The 17,505-nt window shown below is 32.2% G+C and overlaps 3 protein-coding genes across 11 annotated transcripts; all 3 read right to left on the bottom strand.

The window, feature by feature from the left end:
- Positions 1-1,264: 1,264 nt before the first annotated feature.
- Positions 1,265-3,215, bottom strand: LOC137835831 (transcription factor MYB53-like). Its single transcript, XM_090301981.1, has 3 exons — positions 2,782-3,215; positions 2,458-2,587; positions 1,265-2,313 (listed from the first exon to the last, which is right to left on the bottom strand). The coding sequence occupies exons 1-3, from the start codon at positions 2,912-2,914 to the stop codon at positions 1,566-1,568; spliced, it is 1,011 nt and encodes a 336-aa protein (XP_090158107.1). The 5' UTR covers positions 2,915-3,215; the 3' UTR covers positions 1,265-1,565.
- A 1,760-nt stretch (positions 3,216-4,975) lies between these two features.
- Positions 4,976-7,471, bottom strand: LOC137835832 (protein IQ-DOMAIN 6). Of its 2 annotated transcripts, none has more exons than XM_068644541.2 (5): positions 7,203-7,471; positions 6,902-7,108; positions 6,181-6,408; positions 5,978-6,091; positions 4,976-5,865 (listed from the first exon to the last, which is right to left on the bottom strand). In XM_068644541.2, exons 1-5 carry the CDS (start codon positions 7,272-7,274, stop codon positions 5,251-5,253), a joined length of 1,236 nt encoding a protein of 411 aa, XP_068500642.2. In that variant the 5' UTR covers positions 7,275-7,471; the 3' UTR covers positions 4,976-5,250. The 2 variants fall into 2 exon arrangements, with proteins under 2 accessions (XP_068500642.2, XP_068500643.2); XM_068644542.2 differs by having other exon boundaries at positions 4,976-5,862; positions 7,203-7,463.
- Positions 7,472-10,227: 2,756 nt separating this feature from the next.
- LOC137835833 (IQ domain-containing protein IQM1) lies at positions 10,228-15,121 on the bottom strand. Of its 8 annotated transcripts, XR_011085159.2 has the most exons (12): positions 15,024-15,118; positions 14,865-14,925; positions 14,011-14,099; positions 13,152-13,527; positions 12,734-12,845; positions 12,417-12,482; positions 12,191-12,279; positions 12,018-12,105; positions 11,352-11,582; positions 11,068-11,169; positions 10,464-10,969; positions 10,228-10,330 (listed from the first exon to the last, which is right to left on the bottom strand). XR_011085159.2 is itself a non-coding variant. In XM_090302697.1 (11 exons), the coding sequence occupies exons 4-11, from the start codon at positions 13,511-13,513 to the stop codon at positions 10,592-10,594; spliced, it is 1,428 nt and encodes a 475-aa protein (XP_090158823.1). In that variant the 5' UTR covers positions 13,514-13,535; positions 14,011-14,099; positions 14,865-14,925; positions 15,024-15,104; the 3' UTR covers positions 10,228-10,591. The 8 variants fall into 8 exon arrangements, 6 of the variants coding, with proteins under 6 accessions (XP_090158823.1, XP_068500646.2, XP_068500647.2 ...); XR_011085158.2 differs by having other exon boundaries at positions 13,152-13,535; positions 14,865-15,118; XM_090302697.1 differs by having other exon boundaries at positions 10,228-10,969; positions 13,152-13,535; positions 15,024-15,104.
- Between the last annotated feature and the right edge of the window lie 2,384 nt (positions 15,122-17,505).

The following is a 17,505-nucleotide window of genomic DNA, read 5'->3' on the forward strand; positions in this document are numbered from 1 at the left end:
TAAATATACTTTCTTCCGATAAAGCATATCAAGAAACTCTTATTATTAAGAAGAAAATATATGTAAATTTGAAATATAAAACATCATCGATCAAAGGGGGACTTTAATTTAATAATTCTTGCTATTTCTTATTAATGGGAGTTTAAATTTTACCTGAAAAAAAAAATGTTCTTTCTCTATGATATAGTCGTAGATAGATTCCCCTAAAACGTTGAGTTAATCAATCTTCCATTTTTCTCACTCTTCTTTCGTTTTTCAAAGCATGGAAGTGACGTTTTGTTCTTTACTCTTTTTCTAAAACTTTAGCCATAGTATAAGCAAGATCAAATTTTCTCCGGGTAATGCAAATCTAAAGACTCAAGAAAGGATGGTCCCTTACAAATATATATATATATATATATATATATATATATACGGTACCATGCAAAAGTAAAAGGACTTTTTTTTCCTTAATGGAAGAAGATAATAGACTTTGTTTCTATGGCTAAAGCTAAAGAAAACTTGTGGAAGATGCAAAAATAAGTATATGATGATATGATACTCATCTGGGTCATAGATGATTTAGAGTTGTAAAATTGTTCTCTTCAATTCCTCTGATCCAACCCTAGTACAATTTACTAAAAGTAGTGAATCAACAAAATACTAACTAAACTACTATAAAATAAGAATCCCCAAAACCAACAAGCTAAAACCAGAAATAAATCGAGTTTAGACAAATTATAGGTTCAAGACACCAATCTGAATAAGAAAAACAAACAGATGAAATTTTGAAAAAAATCTAATATCAAACCTTAAATTGAGTTAAAGAAAGAATTTCTGAATGGTCTGTCACTCCACCTTTAAAAATGACTTTGTCCCTAGTACACCAGATCTCACTAACAACCGCAATTAGACATTCTCCATCACAATTTAGTTCGTATTAACTGTTTTGATATTATGAGTTCATATTGGTTGTTGCTGGTTTAAACGATCACATCATAACATGGTATGTCATATAACAGACAGAACACCCTAGCCTAGCTAGGTCACATGTAAGGGCACTTTGGCCTCAAGTGCCAACAAGTTGACTATGGTGTTTGTTTGTACGGTTTTTGTCTTTGTTATTACGTTGTCAGAGAGAGAGAGAGAGAGAGAGAGGGAAACAAAGGGCACTGAGTCAACTTAAAGTGCACATAACTATGCATATGATTGTTATACAACATCCAGCACTTCACAAGAGAAATAAAAATCATACATGGATACGTACTTTTAGTTGACAAACATGTGAAAGAACCTACATACATTTATGGAACATAAGCCAACATCGTTTAATGGAAGAGAGCCAGAACTAGCATGGCTCTGAGGTTTGCCAATACGAGATCGTTCCACTTACCCTCTTATTCCAAAATTCAAGACAAAATTAAATGCATATTACCCCCCCTCTTAGAATGCATGGAATTAATTTACCTCATCACAAGACTCCCACTACTCAATTATATATACACATAAAATTAACCTATTATATAATAGTAATCAATGCTTATGATGATGACACCAAACTTCAAAAGGAATGATAGGTTTTATGCCTATTTTTCTGCTTGATAGAGTGATATTGATGAAGATGATGTTGACGACATGATGATGGCATCAATGTACTCCACTTGATTGGGTACAACAATTTGATCTTGTGCACGAATGCCTGGTGTGTAACACGCAACAGCATCCTCATGTCTGTGTAGTGAATTGGCAGAAGAAGAAAATGGGATGCTGCAGACATAATCCTCGATGCTCTCACACACTTTTGGCAGAATATCAATGGTTGGTTCCACCCATGTAGTTGGATTGATGAATTTCTCAACGATGGTATCACTTTTGGTGATGATTGTTTGAGTTTCTTGATTTGGATCAAGATGAATGGGTTCACACCCCAAGGAGGACCATGTATCTAATTCATACAAAGATGGAATGATGTTGTTGGATGGTGGCACTGTTTCTGGCATTGGATTCTGAAAATGAAGGAAATTGTTGGCATTATTATTATTATAGTTGTTGTTTATGTGAATCTTGATATCATTGTTGAGATGATCAAAGGCTTGTAGGATTGGGGCTGGGATGATGGGAAGGTATTGATGATGGGAGTTTAGGATAGTGTTGTTGTCAGTTAAAGGGAAGAAACTTTCCATGGAAGCATTGGCAAGAGTGTGAATATCAGAAAATGTGGCTAAAGAAGGAACAACATCATGAGAAAGCAGCTTCTTCTTTATGCTTGAATTCCAAAAGTTCTTCACCTCATTATCTGTTCTTCCAGGTAGGTGCTTGGCTATCTGAGCCCACCTGTCCAAAACAATGCCCTCTTGCTAAGAAAAGTGAACAAACAAAACTTTTTCATATAATAATGCTCACTTTGATCATCATCAAAAAGAGCAATTAACGGGGAAATCATTACTAAGGAGATTTCTCAAAAATAAAATAAAAAACCTGTTGCCAAGAATACTATGAAGTTCTATAATGAGTGCTGCTTCTTGAGGAGAAAAGCTTCCCCGTTTCAAATCAGGTCTCAGATAATTTATCCATCTCAATCTGCAGCTCTTTCCACACCTCTGCAGGCCTGCACTTCACAAAATAATTCACCATATAGGTAATTAAGAACTTCATCAGTTTTTTTTATCACAACAACTTTACTTTGGTATATGTATATCACTCCTTAATTGATATATATTTATTTTGTTGAACAAAAAAGTTTATATAAAGTACTGAATGAAGAAATGAGAGTTTGGTGACAGTAGTGAGAAATGAAATTACCTGCAAGTTTTGGGACTGAACTCCAGCAACCGTGTCCATAAGTTGTGATGTAGTTGATGAGTTTTTCATCTTCTTCAGGTGACCACAGTCCCCTTTTGACCTTCTGCTTGTTGCAGCAAGAGTGATGCCCCATATGTTCAATTTGAATCCTATTCCTCAGATTCAAATTAAACCAGTAGTGCAAAGAGCCAATGGGCAAAGAAAGATGAGTTTTGGTATTATGTTTGAATTTGAATGATATATGAAAGATGAGTTATGTATATAAGGCTTAGAGTGAGGGAGCACAAAGAAGGGAAGTTGTAGGTAGTAGGTTTAGCCCTAGGTTTGAAGAGGTTATATGGAAATGTGAAAGGAATGGTGAGAGGGGAGTGAACAGAAAATGGATGATATGGTGAAGGTGTACATTAGTATTGATGAGTATGGCCAGTGCAAATAATGGGAAAAAAAGAAAGAAAAAGAGAACAGAGGTTATATTCTTCATAAAGCAAGGAAACAAGACTAGAAATGCCCTACAGAAAAAGGGATATCCAAGAAAATAGGCCTCCTATAAGGCCCCACTGCCCCCACTTCGTCTTCCTTCTATTCATGGCAATCCCCCATGAAAGGAAGCTTGCACACTTACTCCAAATTGAAGAAAGCGTCACACACTTTTTCTTTCCCTCACTTGAGAGAATCCCATCAAATGACATTCAAAAAAATTTACAACTTTTGGCGGCATCCTCATTTCTTGCCTTTGTTAGCGCATATTCTCACGTGGAAAGCCTATATAGCACCCTCGTCTTCTGCACCTACACCATGCAATATACTCTCCAAACCCTTTTCACTATACACCATTCTTTGGTCTCTCTTGCACTCAAAATGTTTCATTTGTATTTTTTGTGTCTACCAATCTTTTCTTAGCAGTTAAATGATGCACAGATTCTTCAATTGTGACATAATAATCTGTGGTCCTTGCATGATTGGCTGCAACTGGACCATACTGCATGTTGCATCATTACATATTATGAATTGGACCACGTGATTTCACTAACTATTATACTATTCTTGTTGCTTAAGTGGAGATAAGCTTTGTCAAATAAAGCTTACACATCTCTAATCTTGAATTGATGTTTTTTGCATCCTTCACATCGTATTGACAGTTACTGCCCTGCAGTTTTGAGCTACTGGTGCAGAAAAAACAAACATGATTTTTATTTTGGTCCACAAGTAATAAAAGAGCTGTTTCTGATAGATTCAGTTCAAGATATTAAATAGCAAAGTGAAATGATTAAGGGGTTTATTGAAAATTTATTAGATAGTTTAAGACTAAACCTTCAACATGGTCCCAACTCTCGATGAATCTTTATGTGACATTTACATTTTCCAACTTATAAAAAAATAGTACTACTTTATTAGATTTCATGTGAAGATTAGTAAAGACTGTGGTAGCTTTAACTTTTGATTAATCTTTATGTGACATTTATTTATTTTTTTATTTGTAAAAACTTTAATAATACTTAATTAGACATCACAAGTTAAATAAATGTTAATTTGTAGTACTGCAGAATGGGACACCCTCACCAGCTGCGTAGTATTATTTAACTAGAGCAAGGTAGCTAATTTATTAAGGAAGTCTAGGTTAATTAGTTAATAGAATTTTTTTGTTCAAAAATAAGGTTCCCAATTGAAGCCCAGCAACTAAAACATGTAGGGTGTTCAGATGAGAACTGATCCCAATTGAAGCCCAGCAACCAAGCCTGCAACTGACAATGTTACAGGCTGCAACATATTATTGTCCTTTTTATTTGGAACAAAAAATTCAAATTCATGAAGGGGGAAGGAGTTAAAAGAGTACTTTAATTTTATCATCATTATTTTCTCTTACTGAACAGAACCTTAAATATCAAGTCAAACTTACAAGGTTGGTATAATTGTAAATGTCACGGCAAAATAATTCAGTAGTTAGACAAGAATCAAGAACAGGTTTTAGACTGATTAGACCAGAATCAGTAGTTAAATGATGCACACACAAGCTTCTGTAATTCTTCCACAGAAGAGCGTACTATGATGCAAGCACATGTACAGATGCATCAGTTCAATCGAATTTTCGTGGTCCTTGTGTATACTTCACACAACAATTATGACTTAAGCGCATAAGAAGTCTAGTTTATTGAGTTAATGGAATTCACAAAATTGTGGGAAACAAAAATAATGCATAAATAGTTTCCAAAAGGTGAATAATACAATCTTCATATTAAGCTCAATTTCTATTAGAGTTAGAATTCACACGGAGAGCCACTTATGCATATATCAGTGTGTAAAAAACACCATACAGATTAAAATAGTGTACTAGTTTGCTATTTCATTCTTCACACAGAACAAAGCCATATCTACACTCTCAACTAGCCCTTTATCCTAACTTGGACGCATTTTCATCTCAAATAGTCAAGGTGGCAATGGACAACAAGCTGTTGCCACTGTTACAGAAACTCATACCCCAATTTGTCGTTTTTGGTAACTTGCCCTCAGAGGGGTTGCACAAGAATCCTTCCATAAGTTAACTGAAGGGTCAGAATTAGAACTGCTTCTAGAATCTCCATTTATCAAACCTGAGGTTGTGCTGTGAGACACACACTCCTCCATTACGAGACTCTTTGAATTATGTGAAGAACTCCTGCAAGTTTTCAGTTTAGCCCTGGTTGATTCTGTCAAATTCATGTAGCTTGGTTGATGAACATCTCTTTCCTCTGTTGCTTCCATTAAAACAGTATTGGTGGATGGAAAAGATGGAGATCCAGCTGTATAAGAAGTTGACACATCATCACACATGCATTCAGAGCTTATGGCCGAAGATGATGGAGTGGATTGGCTGGTTATTGGAGGTTTAAGTGCTGAAATCCTGGATGTCACACCATTCTTTCTTGATTGAAAAACAGGAACAAGGTCTTCACTCTTCTTGTAGATTGGACTCTCCCAAGGCTTGGTCTCCATCCAGCGTTCTAACAAGCTACATCCTAAGCTGTTATTGTTTAGATTGTGATGCTTGAGAGGAGTCAACGCCTTTGTGGTGGCTTTAGGATTTGGACTGGCGACCAGTCTTGACTGCTATATGCAAGCAAAACATATATTTCAACCACATTTTTTAAGTTGTTAGCTACTAAATCTTACCAAAGAAACAACCTTATAGATAAGCAAATCTTCCCAATAACTTCATTACCTGTGTGGAGAGAGAGTATGCCATTGCTCTATCCCTCTTCACAGCTCCTTCTTGCCTCATTCGTAGCTTTGCTTTAACTTCATCCATGGTTCCAGGAATATCACACCATCCTTGCTGATAACAGTTACAACAAAAATGCTACATGTTAGCATCTCCGAATCATGATTAGAGAATGTTACATAATCTTGACGCAATTTATTAACCTCAATTTCCTTAGAAGGATCAGCTAGGTTGCGATATTCATCAAGTAATTTCTGCACTGCTTTCCCTTCAGGAGAATTCCTCACATTCCTTGCCCTGACATGCGCCTGAACTCTAAGAAGAGCCTGCATACACCTCAGAGTGACAGCTGCTTGCTTTCTGACTAGCCTGCCTCGAAAAATAGCTTGCAGCCTTACCACTGCCCTCAGGGCCCTCAAAGCTCGTCTAGCCTGCAAAACGTATCAACAGACTTAAGTTAAATATGAAAAATAAAATAAAGAAGGTAAGAACACAAACATGCAACAAAATTTAGACACATTCATAAATTACTAATCACAAGAGACACTTGAAAATCGGACTAGGAATATGAAAATTCATTTTCACTTGGGTTGAGATAAGCTCTGAGCTTATTTGAAATCATAAAAAACACAGGCACTCCATTGTTTTCTAATTTCGATCTATTGGTGGATCTTGTACAAAATCAAACTTCATAGGTGATGAGATCATGCTAAGCTCAGGAGGTCCCAACTTCCAACTTCTAAATCTTAATTCTTCTTTATCCTAAGTTGGAAATTTTCAAATTTCCAAAGTCCCATCTATCATAAATATGGATCTAATTTGAGATTCAAGTAAATCATTCAAGATATATTAGAAAGCATACACTCAGAACACAACTAACAATCTTAAATTGTAGGTTAATGCATCCATGAGCGTGAAAGTTACCAAGAAGGCTCGAAACACAGCCTGAATGCGGATGGCAGCCCATTCCTGCTTGATGAGCTTGAAATCTTTGGGAACCATCACAGCCACCGCATAAGTAAAGGAAGAATCAGGTACAGCAGCATCACCAACTTTCTTCACGTTGGACCCTTCTGAAGAAGCTCTCCATAGCTTCCATTTCTTCTTGCTCTTGTTTTCACCACCCTTCTCCTGATTACACATTACAGATAAGCTCTGTAAATAGTGAATGACAGAAAAAGACCAAATAGAAACGCATACAAAAATAGTTGGTTACTTCACTCACTTGATCAGTTGTTGAAGTTGAGGTCTTTCGAAAAGGAATGAGTGACTTGAACCACTTTCCCGAAGCACCCATTGGAGAAAAGCAACCGTTTTTGCAGAGGAAACGGAACGGGTAGGAGAAGTATAGGTTCTTGTGGTGTGGAGCAGTGTGAAAGAGAGAGAATTTTGCAGTGTGTAAGAGAGAGTATGGAGCGTTGTGTTGTGGTGTTGGGTTAATTAAGGGAAGGTTGAGAGAGAATGAAGTTTTGAAATTTGAATGTGTATTGGTGGAAGAAAAAGCTCATCAAAACACATTATAACGGTAACTAGACACTGATACTCAAAAATCAAAAACTCGCTTTTTCCTCATTTCCCACGCGCGCTGATTTGACCCTCATCACTACCAATCCGCGGATTCTTGACATGGCCTCACCCCTACACAGCCCATTAGAATAAGGCCCAATATAACAGTCATTAGAATAAGGCCCAATATAACAAAGCCCAAACTCATTTTTACATGTTCCTTCAATAATGGTTGTTTCTCCGTACAACTCCATGGCTTCTCACCTCCATAATCAAAAAGATTATTTGTCATTAAAACAATACATTCTACATTGTATAAATTGAAAATGTATTTTTTTTATTTACACTTCTCGAATGGTAGAATTTAAAAGGTATTTTGGATCCAAAAATATCAGAAATACCTTATGAATTCTACAATTTGAAATATTTTTTTTTAAAAAAAAATACATTATGATTTAATAAATATCTTCTGGATTGTACAATCTAAAAATACATATTATAGTAAGAGGTGTTACGGATTTTACAATCCAGTATACACACAAAGAATGAAAAAAAAAAAAACAGAAAACGAAGAGTAAAAAATACCACAAAATTTATCTCAACCACCAACCACCACCGACCGTCACAAACAACAACCACAAGTAACCAAAACCACTTGAAAATGAAGAAGAAGTCGTCAAACTTTCCACCAAAACAAAATCTCAGGTAGAGTTGGAATTAAAAAAATATAGAGATGTATGAAGAAGATATAGAGGTATAGGAAGAATTTGACTCAATAATTAGTTCTAAGAATCTTTCAATTAATTCGATCTTTCAATAATAATATAGTATATAATCAATTATTATCATTATTCATGTAAAATAATTTTTAATTACTTATAATACGGCACTAAAAACAATTATGTGAAAAGAAGATAAAATCTTCAAAGTAGAAAAGTAACATTTTTAAGATTTTTATATTTATGATAATCAATAATTTACAAGGTAAATATCTTTAAAAAAAATCATGAACTCAAGACCTATGTCTATAAAAAAAGTGTTAAGAATCTTGAAGTAAGAAATTTTTCATTCAACATTTGTTATTCTTATATCTTATTTGTCTAATAGGTATCAAAATGTTTATTATAAGAATATTTTATTTTATCAAGAGAGAACACAATTTGTATCAACTTTTAAGTGTAACAAAAAAATAAGTTTACACATTAGTAAGTACATTTTGGTACTCACCATAGTATTCAATAAACACCACCTATTATAAAAAAAAAATTAAAACAAGAATAAGCTAGACATTGAATTAGGTATATAATGTGTCATTATAAAATGTATTTATAGGGTTTTTAAGCTTATGGATGCCCAAATAATTTGATAAACCTCAACTCTCAAATAGCTTTAGATTTAATATTATATCAAATAACAATCTTCTTCCTACATTCACAAAGGTCAAGTCAAACATTTAATGATATGAGAAAAAAAAAAATCTTCCCAACTCATTAACACCATCGGATTGTCAAATAGTGTTGGTCCCATAAATCGATCTAAAAACTAGAAAAAAAAGTTAATTTACATATAAAAAAAATATGACTTAAGTTTAATATAGATTGAATTCACTAAAAAAAACATAAAATAGAAACCAATTTTTAGAGACTAAAATAATTAGTTGTAATAGTAACTAAATTAGAGACTATTTTAGAAATTAAAAAAAAAATTGGTTTCTAAATTAGTTTTTATTATTGTTAAATAGTTTATAAATTGGTATCTAATTAGCAACCAAGTTTTTAACTACCAATTATTTAGTTTCTAAATTTGGTTTTTGAAACCTTGGTGGCTAATTAAATACCAATTTAGAAACTATTTAACAATAATATAAAGTAATATAGAAACCATTTTTTTTTAGTTTCTAAAATGGTATCTGATTTAGTTACTATTACAACTAATTATTTTGGTATAATTATTTAGATTCTATTTCATGATTTTCTTGTAGTGATTGTTTCATAAAATAATAATTATATTTTTAAAAGTAAGAGAAACATTATCTTATTAAAATATACACACATCTATTATAATTTAAATATCAAATTATTATATATGAAACTAAATTTAGTTTTATTAATATGATTTAATTTTTAAAAATACTTATTTTATTTTTTATTTTAGATTTAGAAATTATTTTTTATTTTATAAATGGAACCAGAAAGGTTTGTTGGCCTAAAAATATAGTTGAATCTAAAAATCACATTTTATTTCAAACATCGATCAAGTCAAACCAATACTATATTTTTAAATGATATTTATAAGTAAGATCAGATCAAACCAAATCTTTTATTTTGACACTTAAGAACTAAACTTTAAATTTAACTCAAAGTGAGAATTTTGAGAACATTGATTATTAACGTCAAATATAACTTTGTAAACTTAAAATCAAACTCCATCATATTATATCATTGTGATATTTTATATATATATATATATTTATAATTTGTTGGTTCAAAAAAGGAATATAAGTATTTGTCATGGGTAAAAAAAAAAAGCCTTGATTCACATAAATATCATTTTGGTTAGTTTTAAATATTCTTGAACACTTTCTAAAATCTAAATTAATTAAAATAACTAACAAACAAACAAAATATAAAAGCTATAATGGAGGTTACAAAGTAGCTTTTTATCTTTTTCATGAGAATATAACTTACACACCCTCAACATAGAAATAAAAATTAAAAAGGGGTAACTTTCCTGAAAAGAAACCATACTGAACAATATTTTTTATAAATAAAAGGTTTAACAGCACCAGTGAACATCCTCAGTGTCTTACTTTATAAACAAGGAGCAGGACCTGCTGAACACCAAGTGCTTGATGAAATCCACATCAAGAAGCAGGGAAGAGAAGTTAATAAAAAATAGCTGTATTTGCAAATGTGATTTGACTACACAAGAATGGACTATTAAGGCATAATGAATAATAATTTAACAGAAACTAACTCACCCTATGAATTGGCCAATGAAAACCCAAAGAAAAAAAAGAAGCTTTTGGGTTAGTTCCTTTGTGACCTTACTGTAATATGTACCAATGGTCCAAATTAAAATGCTTAAACTGAAGCAGTGTCCTGCACTTCAATGTCTATGTAGCATTGGACTAGGATGTCCCATGTTCACAAGCTTAGGTGACAGATGTTTAGTTCTTGGTCTTGGAGAAGGAATAGGTGCTTTGCCTGCAAATGTTCCCTGGTTGACTCTAGGTGAAAGATTGAGCTGTTCAAGTGCTTGAACTTGGAATTTTGTTGGATATTCTCTCACACAACCAATCCTAGGACCTACTCCAGTAGTCCATTTGCTTGACATTGGCTTGTTCTCAAGTACTGAACCTTCCACATTGCTTTTACCATTATTATTGGCATTGGCAGAGTCACTACCATCCACATTGCCTTCAAAGGGCAGCTCCTCATCATTGGCAGGTTGAGAAGGTGGGACATCTTCATCCGTTGAATCTTTCTGCAGCAGACAAAATGGTTCAAGAAATTTTCAGCAAATTGATGCTTAGTGATTTTATATTGAAGGCCAATTTGAGATGCTTTTAAACTGTGTTTTACCTTTACATTTGTCATATCCACTTTGTGCTCCTCCAAGAAGCTAATGAATTCCATAAAATTCTTCTCTGTTGGACGGTAATGACCACTGTAGGGCCATATAGCCTGAGTAAGATGTAAAATGCAGATCAATTTAGTTACAACATTAGTGCAAAAAATGAAAATAAGATACACTATTAGAACAACAATATCAATTTTTAGTTATCACATTCTTTTCTTCAATTTCTTTCTTTGGAATCTTGCATTTTTCAAAAGGGTGTATGCGTATAAAACAGATTGTAGCATACGTGAAGAACTCCATGTTGAGCAACCAATCTTCCAGATGCAATGGTTGCACCACCAGCAAGAAAACTGGAGTGCTGAAATTGGCCTTTCTTCTTCTGCCCAACGTACAAAATTCTTGATGAGCTAAGGACAAAAATCCACTTGGATTCCTCGGTAGTGTGTACAAGGTCCTTGCTCTCTCTATAAACAAGCCTCCCTCCCTCTACAATCACTTCATATGCTTCCCTTTCTTTCTACAAAATTCATGGAACAACATTGAAACTTTTAATATAAAGTCATCATAACTTCATAAGTGAAGTCTACAGTGCATTGAATGCACTATGTTACCACTGTCACTTAATAAGATGCAATTGTTGCATTATAGAATTACTATAGTATATGCATTATACAAATATTCCTTTTCATATATTTTGTCTTTCTTTTTCTCATTTATTCATCTCTGTTCAATTTTATAATATGGTATAGGAGTAATTTCGAACCTATTCTTAACGATTGTTTATTGGACTTATCAGACCACCTGCTATCGGGCCGTTATCGGACCACTCATAACATATATTTATCGGCGTGAGGGGTGGTGCAAACCTCACCTTATAAGTCGGTTTTATGAGATTGAGTTAAACTTAAAGTTCACTTCTTCACAATATGCCATATTTAGTGAAAGAACTTACTGGTCCAAGGTATTTTATGCACTGGTGCTGCAAATGCCATCTAGGACATGCTTCTAGATTCACTTCTTTGCCATCTCCAACATCCAACCTTCATTCACCAAGATACAATTAATAAATAGAAAATAAGGATTAAAGTTTTTTCCATACTAGCCCTTGCACCATTAACAATTTACCAGTAGAAGAAAGGCTGACAGCTCTGGCTACGAAACCAGTCTTCATAGTAGAAATAAAGATTGTGACCATAACGATGACGGGGATCAATCTGAAAAATACAAGGAAACCATAGCCTCTATTAATTGGCTTCTTTGGATTGACTCACAGAATATATGACCAAACAAAAGAAAAATTATTATCTTTAAAAAAATGAATTTAGTTACAAGTCAAGATGTAGAAGCTTACAGCTTCAAGCCAGTGTCTTAGTGCAAGTTTCTGTGCCTTGTCATCTTTGGACAAACCTTTTCCCACCTAACAGAGAAAAAAAAGTAAGTGGTTGTCATTCAATAAGATCCTAAAGGAAATTTTTTTAGAAAGGAGATGGTAAACTTTGAATACGTCTCTTTGGTCCTAGTCAAATTATGTTAAGTGCATCATCTTTCGGACAATGAAAATGGTTCAAAGAAGACTAATATGGGCCCAAATATTGAAGCAAAGTGCATAAAAAGATATTCCTTAGTCAAAGTAGACTAAAGTTTATGGCTTCTAATATTAAAAAATACCTTAGCAGCCATCATTCTAGCTCTTGCCCATTTTGAAATAGTTGTTTCTGATTTATCAGAGTCAAAATGGGATATAGAGCTCCTGTTAGCAGTAATCACTGAGTCCTTCCACCTGGACCAGAGAAAAAATCGTTTTTAAAGTTCACAGAGCACTAATCATTGATTTTGTATGCTAATATAAACTTTATAAACATGCTTAATGCACTATTTTTTTCTCAATAGTTATATACTTTTTAAAAATTTATTCATTTTATTCTTTATTTTTAACCAAAAGCGTTCTTTAATGCTTAGAAGAGGCTAAAATAACACAGTTTTTTCAAATTTTTACATGATTGGCAAGAAGTAGTATTTTGTAGTACTAAATGCAAATATAAGCTAAAAAGAAGAAGACAGTAATAGAGTTGGATATTGGGCAAACCACAGCTCCTCGCAAACTACTGCACAATCAGCCAGATTTCTTCTGATCCTGTAACTCTTGTAGACTTTCTGAAGCTTAATTGCTGCTAATTCAAGCTGGGCAGAGGATGTTGGAGAAAACATTTGTGCTGGTTTTTGTTTGTTGAATGAATCCTCTTGTGAACGACAGTTCTGTGAAAGCATATAGTCGAACGAGAATGCTGTTTGGAGCTTCAGATCTCCAACCTTCCTTCTCTTCAAACTTGTAGATTGTTCAGCCCTGGCATCAGCTATCTGATCAGGCTTATAGAAATCATTTAAATTTATGTCGTTCTTGAAGCTCACTGTGACTTCTCCTTCCTTGTTTACCGCAAATATTCCCATTCCTATGCAAAAATCTGCAACACTGTGCTTTACATTTTCCAGTATTCTTATTATATAAAACTTTCATGTTCGGCATTATAATAACCAGTAACGCAACAACTTGTTTGAGATATGTATACGTGAAAGTTGCAATCAGGAAGAACAACAGTTAAATGATGAACATACACTTCTCAGAACAGAAACCAACACACATATATCTTTCATTTCCTTAAGACATGTAACCGTAGAGATCAAAGACTAAACCAGTCTCCAAATTAATGCTATTCAAACCAATGTTCAAAATTGAAAACAATTCACAATTTGACAATGATCTACTTGATTTATTACTGGAGGGAACATGTGGTTTTACACTGTAAAAGAAGAATCATAAAAAGCATTTCAAAACTGAATATTATGTAGAGTGCATGGAATAGCTATAAAATACACATAGCAAAAGCATAAGCACAAAGCAACAAATATTGAGAGAGTTTAAATAGAAGGACGAGACAATAACTAACCTGGTATTAAAAAGTGAGGTTGTTTTATAGTTTCATGTATACAGCAAGAGTTTAGTCTCTGAAATGGCACTTCCGAGAGTCTTTATATACTGCACAAGTTTGGAAGAGGCAAAGCATATGTCTTAGAAAAATGTGGACATTTGGAAATTTGGTTGCCAATGAACTGGTTCTGTTTGAATAGAAAATTATGTGACTTTCTGGTTCCATAAAATTTGAGTTATTTTGAATAGTGAATAAAAAAAAAAAAGGATTTTGCGACTTCATGAACCCACGAGGTGTTTGAATGGGTTCATTCAAATATTCACACAGTATACTAAATATATATATGATAGTGAAGAATAGTAGGTGTCTTACATGTGTATATTTATACCATATATGTAACAAAAAAGGTATACCATACAGTAGATGGTTTTGTAGGTTCTGGAAGCAGAAGAAGTGAAAAAGCAAAGGTTTGGGTACACGCGGAGAGTGGAAAGAAAGAGAATCAATCCAAAGCTACAAAGAACTGGTCCAAATTAAGATGTTGATTTATAATAAACGTGTCATTTGTGCATGTTTTTTCAATCCATTATTACTAGTTCCAAGGATTTTCTTTTGTTAATAAGAGTTAATACCATTACTAATACAGGTATGATCGATTTTATTTTTTTTATAACAGAATTTTTTTTTAGTCTAATTTAAAATTATTTGTTCTTTATTTGTATAATAGACATATTTTTAAAAAATGAATGTATTTACTATTTTTAAAAGTCAGACACTCAACAAATATTTATTGAACACTTCATTCATTTATGTGTGTTAGTGTCGGATATTACATACCATTTAAGAGAAGCTTAATGGAGTAGAGGGAAAACCTTCAGATGGTGAAACCAGTGTGCCCAATGAGTGTGACTGGGAGAGAGGCAATGAGAAAATCTGGAAGTTTTGATCTGAATGTTTAATAGCTAATTCTTGGGTAAAAAGAAGTTTGCTAAATAGCTACCTAAAACCTAGTAAAAGAAGGTAAAAGGTACCTCGGTTATGTTTATGGTGATGAGTAGGGTGACAGCACAGAGGATACACTGGTAACTGCTTCTATGAATGTCACCAAATGGAACACTCTGGCCGTGGCTCATGGTGTTCCCAGGTAGTTACATTTATAGTAACAAAAATAGATTAGTTTATGATGCATGTTTCATTGGTTCCAAACCTTAATTTGAATTAATTAAGGTTATTAAATTGTTTGATTTGGTTGATTGAGTTTGAAGAGAAGGAGCAGAAGTTGACCAAAATGGCTTTTGCATTTTGCAACTGGTCATTAATTGCAGTGTAATTGCAGTGACGCAATAGAGATGGAATATTTGTGCTTGAGATTTTGAGATGAAACAAAAATGGCTCTTGCTTCTTAAAAGTGGTCACAGTGACATGAATGACCCTTGCATAATGGAATATCTGTGATCAATAACAACACGCAATGCACAACACAATTGATGTCACAACATTAGAAAAATGGATTAGCGTGCGTTGCATTCAGATCTGCTCAAAAATGGGGTAATATACAATTTTTTTATAATAAATAATACATATGAAATGATGAAGATGAAGAGATGAGAAAAGTATTAAAAATTATTATAAGAGAAATTTGATGAATGAAATAATTTTAAAAGCATTAGTTTCTGATTTGGAAGTTTAAGACCAATGGATGGTTGAATGATCATGAAAAGACACATTCTTTTATAATTTCAGTTTTTTTTTTAATTTGGTTCAATTTAAAGTTAAATTTCATTTTTTTTAAATTTTAGAATTATATAAATTGTATATTTAATTTTAAAAAAATGAATTACCTGTACGAGTTTGCAAAATTATACAAAAACTACATTTAATATATACAGAGTTAAAATTATTTATGTAGAAATCTTATATTAAAAAACGATTTTAATTACAATATCATATAAATTCAAAAACAATCTTTAAAAATTAAATTTAAAATAAATCGAATATTCAAAAAAATGGTTATAAATTAAAACTCTTGATGTAAGTTTTTTTTAAAAATTGTTTTTCTATAATATAATGAGATTGTTATACTGGCTTATTTTATTTTGTTTTATTTTTGTTAGATTCTCATACATTTATATATAGAGAATATAAATATACAGTTAATGTTTGCTTTCATATGTGGTAAGTAAGCTAGAGTTATTTATTAGAGTAAAAGACCAATGCATTTTTTATTTAACTCAATTGTCCATACTTTTCATTGGTATTACCTGAAGACCCGTATACTATGGTATTTAATTAGGTTTGAAATTAATTACAAATATCAAAATTTTGAAAAGTATACAAAATATTAAAATTTTAGATAATATATTTCACTATTAATTAAATTATAAAAACGACAAGTAATTAATTTTTTTAATTTAAAAAATATTTAGTGATAATCTTATAAAATGTTATTTAAGCTATAAATTGTGAACATCTCATTATAGTTCATATTGATTTAAGAATGGAATGATGATAAACACATTTAAAGAGGTTATATTTTATTAAATAACTAATAAAACGGAAATAAAAGCTACTAAGTTTTTATCTCATTAATGATTGAAAACACACAATAATTTGATTTAATATAAAGATTCATAAAAGATGTTTCAGAAAATGAGAAAAAAAAAACTATATGAAAATTATTTCATTTTCAAAAATAAAATCTCAAACTTGCATTGTATATCTGCTATGGTTTTGTTATTCTTTCTGAGATAGATAAGTTTTAAATATAAGACGTGACTTTTGGATTAACTAGGATTACATTTTTGAATGGTTTAAAATTTGTCTAATGCCACACAAAATTTTAAAATGTAATTATTGAATAGTCAATGATCAATGACACTATATTAAAAACATTTATTTATATAAATTCTAGATATAGAAAACAAACATTTATAATGTTCATTAAACAAGCTAAAATATTAATATTTTAAACCCAAATTCATAAAATCTATAATGTAAAATGATTTTTTTTTTAAATAATATATAACTTAACTTGATTTTATTCTTAATACTCCTAAATTGAATAAAATAAATCAAGAGTTTTGAGGTAAAAGTTTCATTTTTTCAGATTCAACACCAAAGACATTCAAACTAAAACCTGTTGTGTGGAAAAAATAGGAAGCAGAAAATGAGGAACACCCAAATTTAATGTGGTCTAAACAAATTGTCAAAATTGTGGATATTGGTGAAGAGATTTGTCTGTTTCCCAACAACTAACTCCTGCAAAGTTGACTCTAAAACCAGAGTAGTACAACATTAATATATCCATTTAACTAACTCAATAAATACTGCAGCTACACAGTTATTATATTTGCTGCTGCAGAGGCCAATGCTTATTTTTGTATATTTTTTTTCTTCTGCTCCAGCTTTATATGAATAATAACTGCCACCCTGCCATTGATTTCTTTCTTCTGTATATGGCAATGAAATTAAAGCATCACTAAAAGACAATGGCTCTGCAGTCTAGATGTAAAA

The sequence above is a fragment of the Phaseolus vulgaris genome, chromosome 5, assembly GCF_051622355.1.
Source record: "Phaseolus vulgaris cultivar YP4 chromosome 5, ASM5162235v1, whole genome shotgun sequence".
In the NCBI taxonomy this organism is placed as follows: domain Eukaryota; kingdom Viridiplantae; phylum Streptophyta; class Magnoliopsida; order Fabales; family Fabaceae; genus Phaseolus; species Phaseolus vulgaris.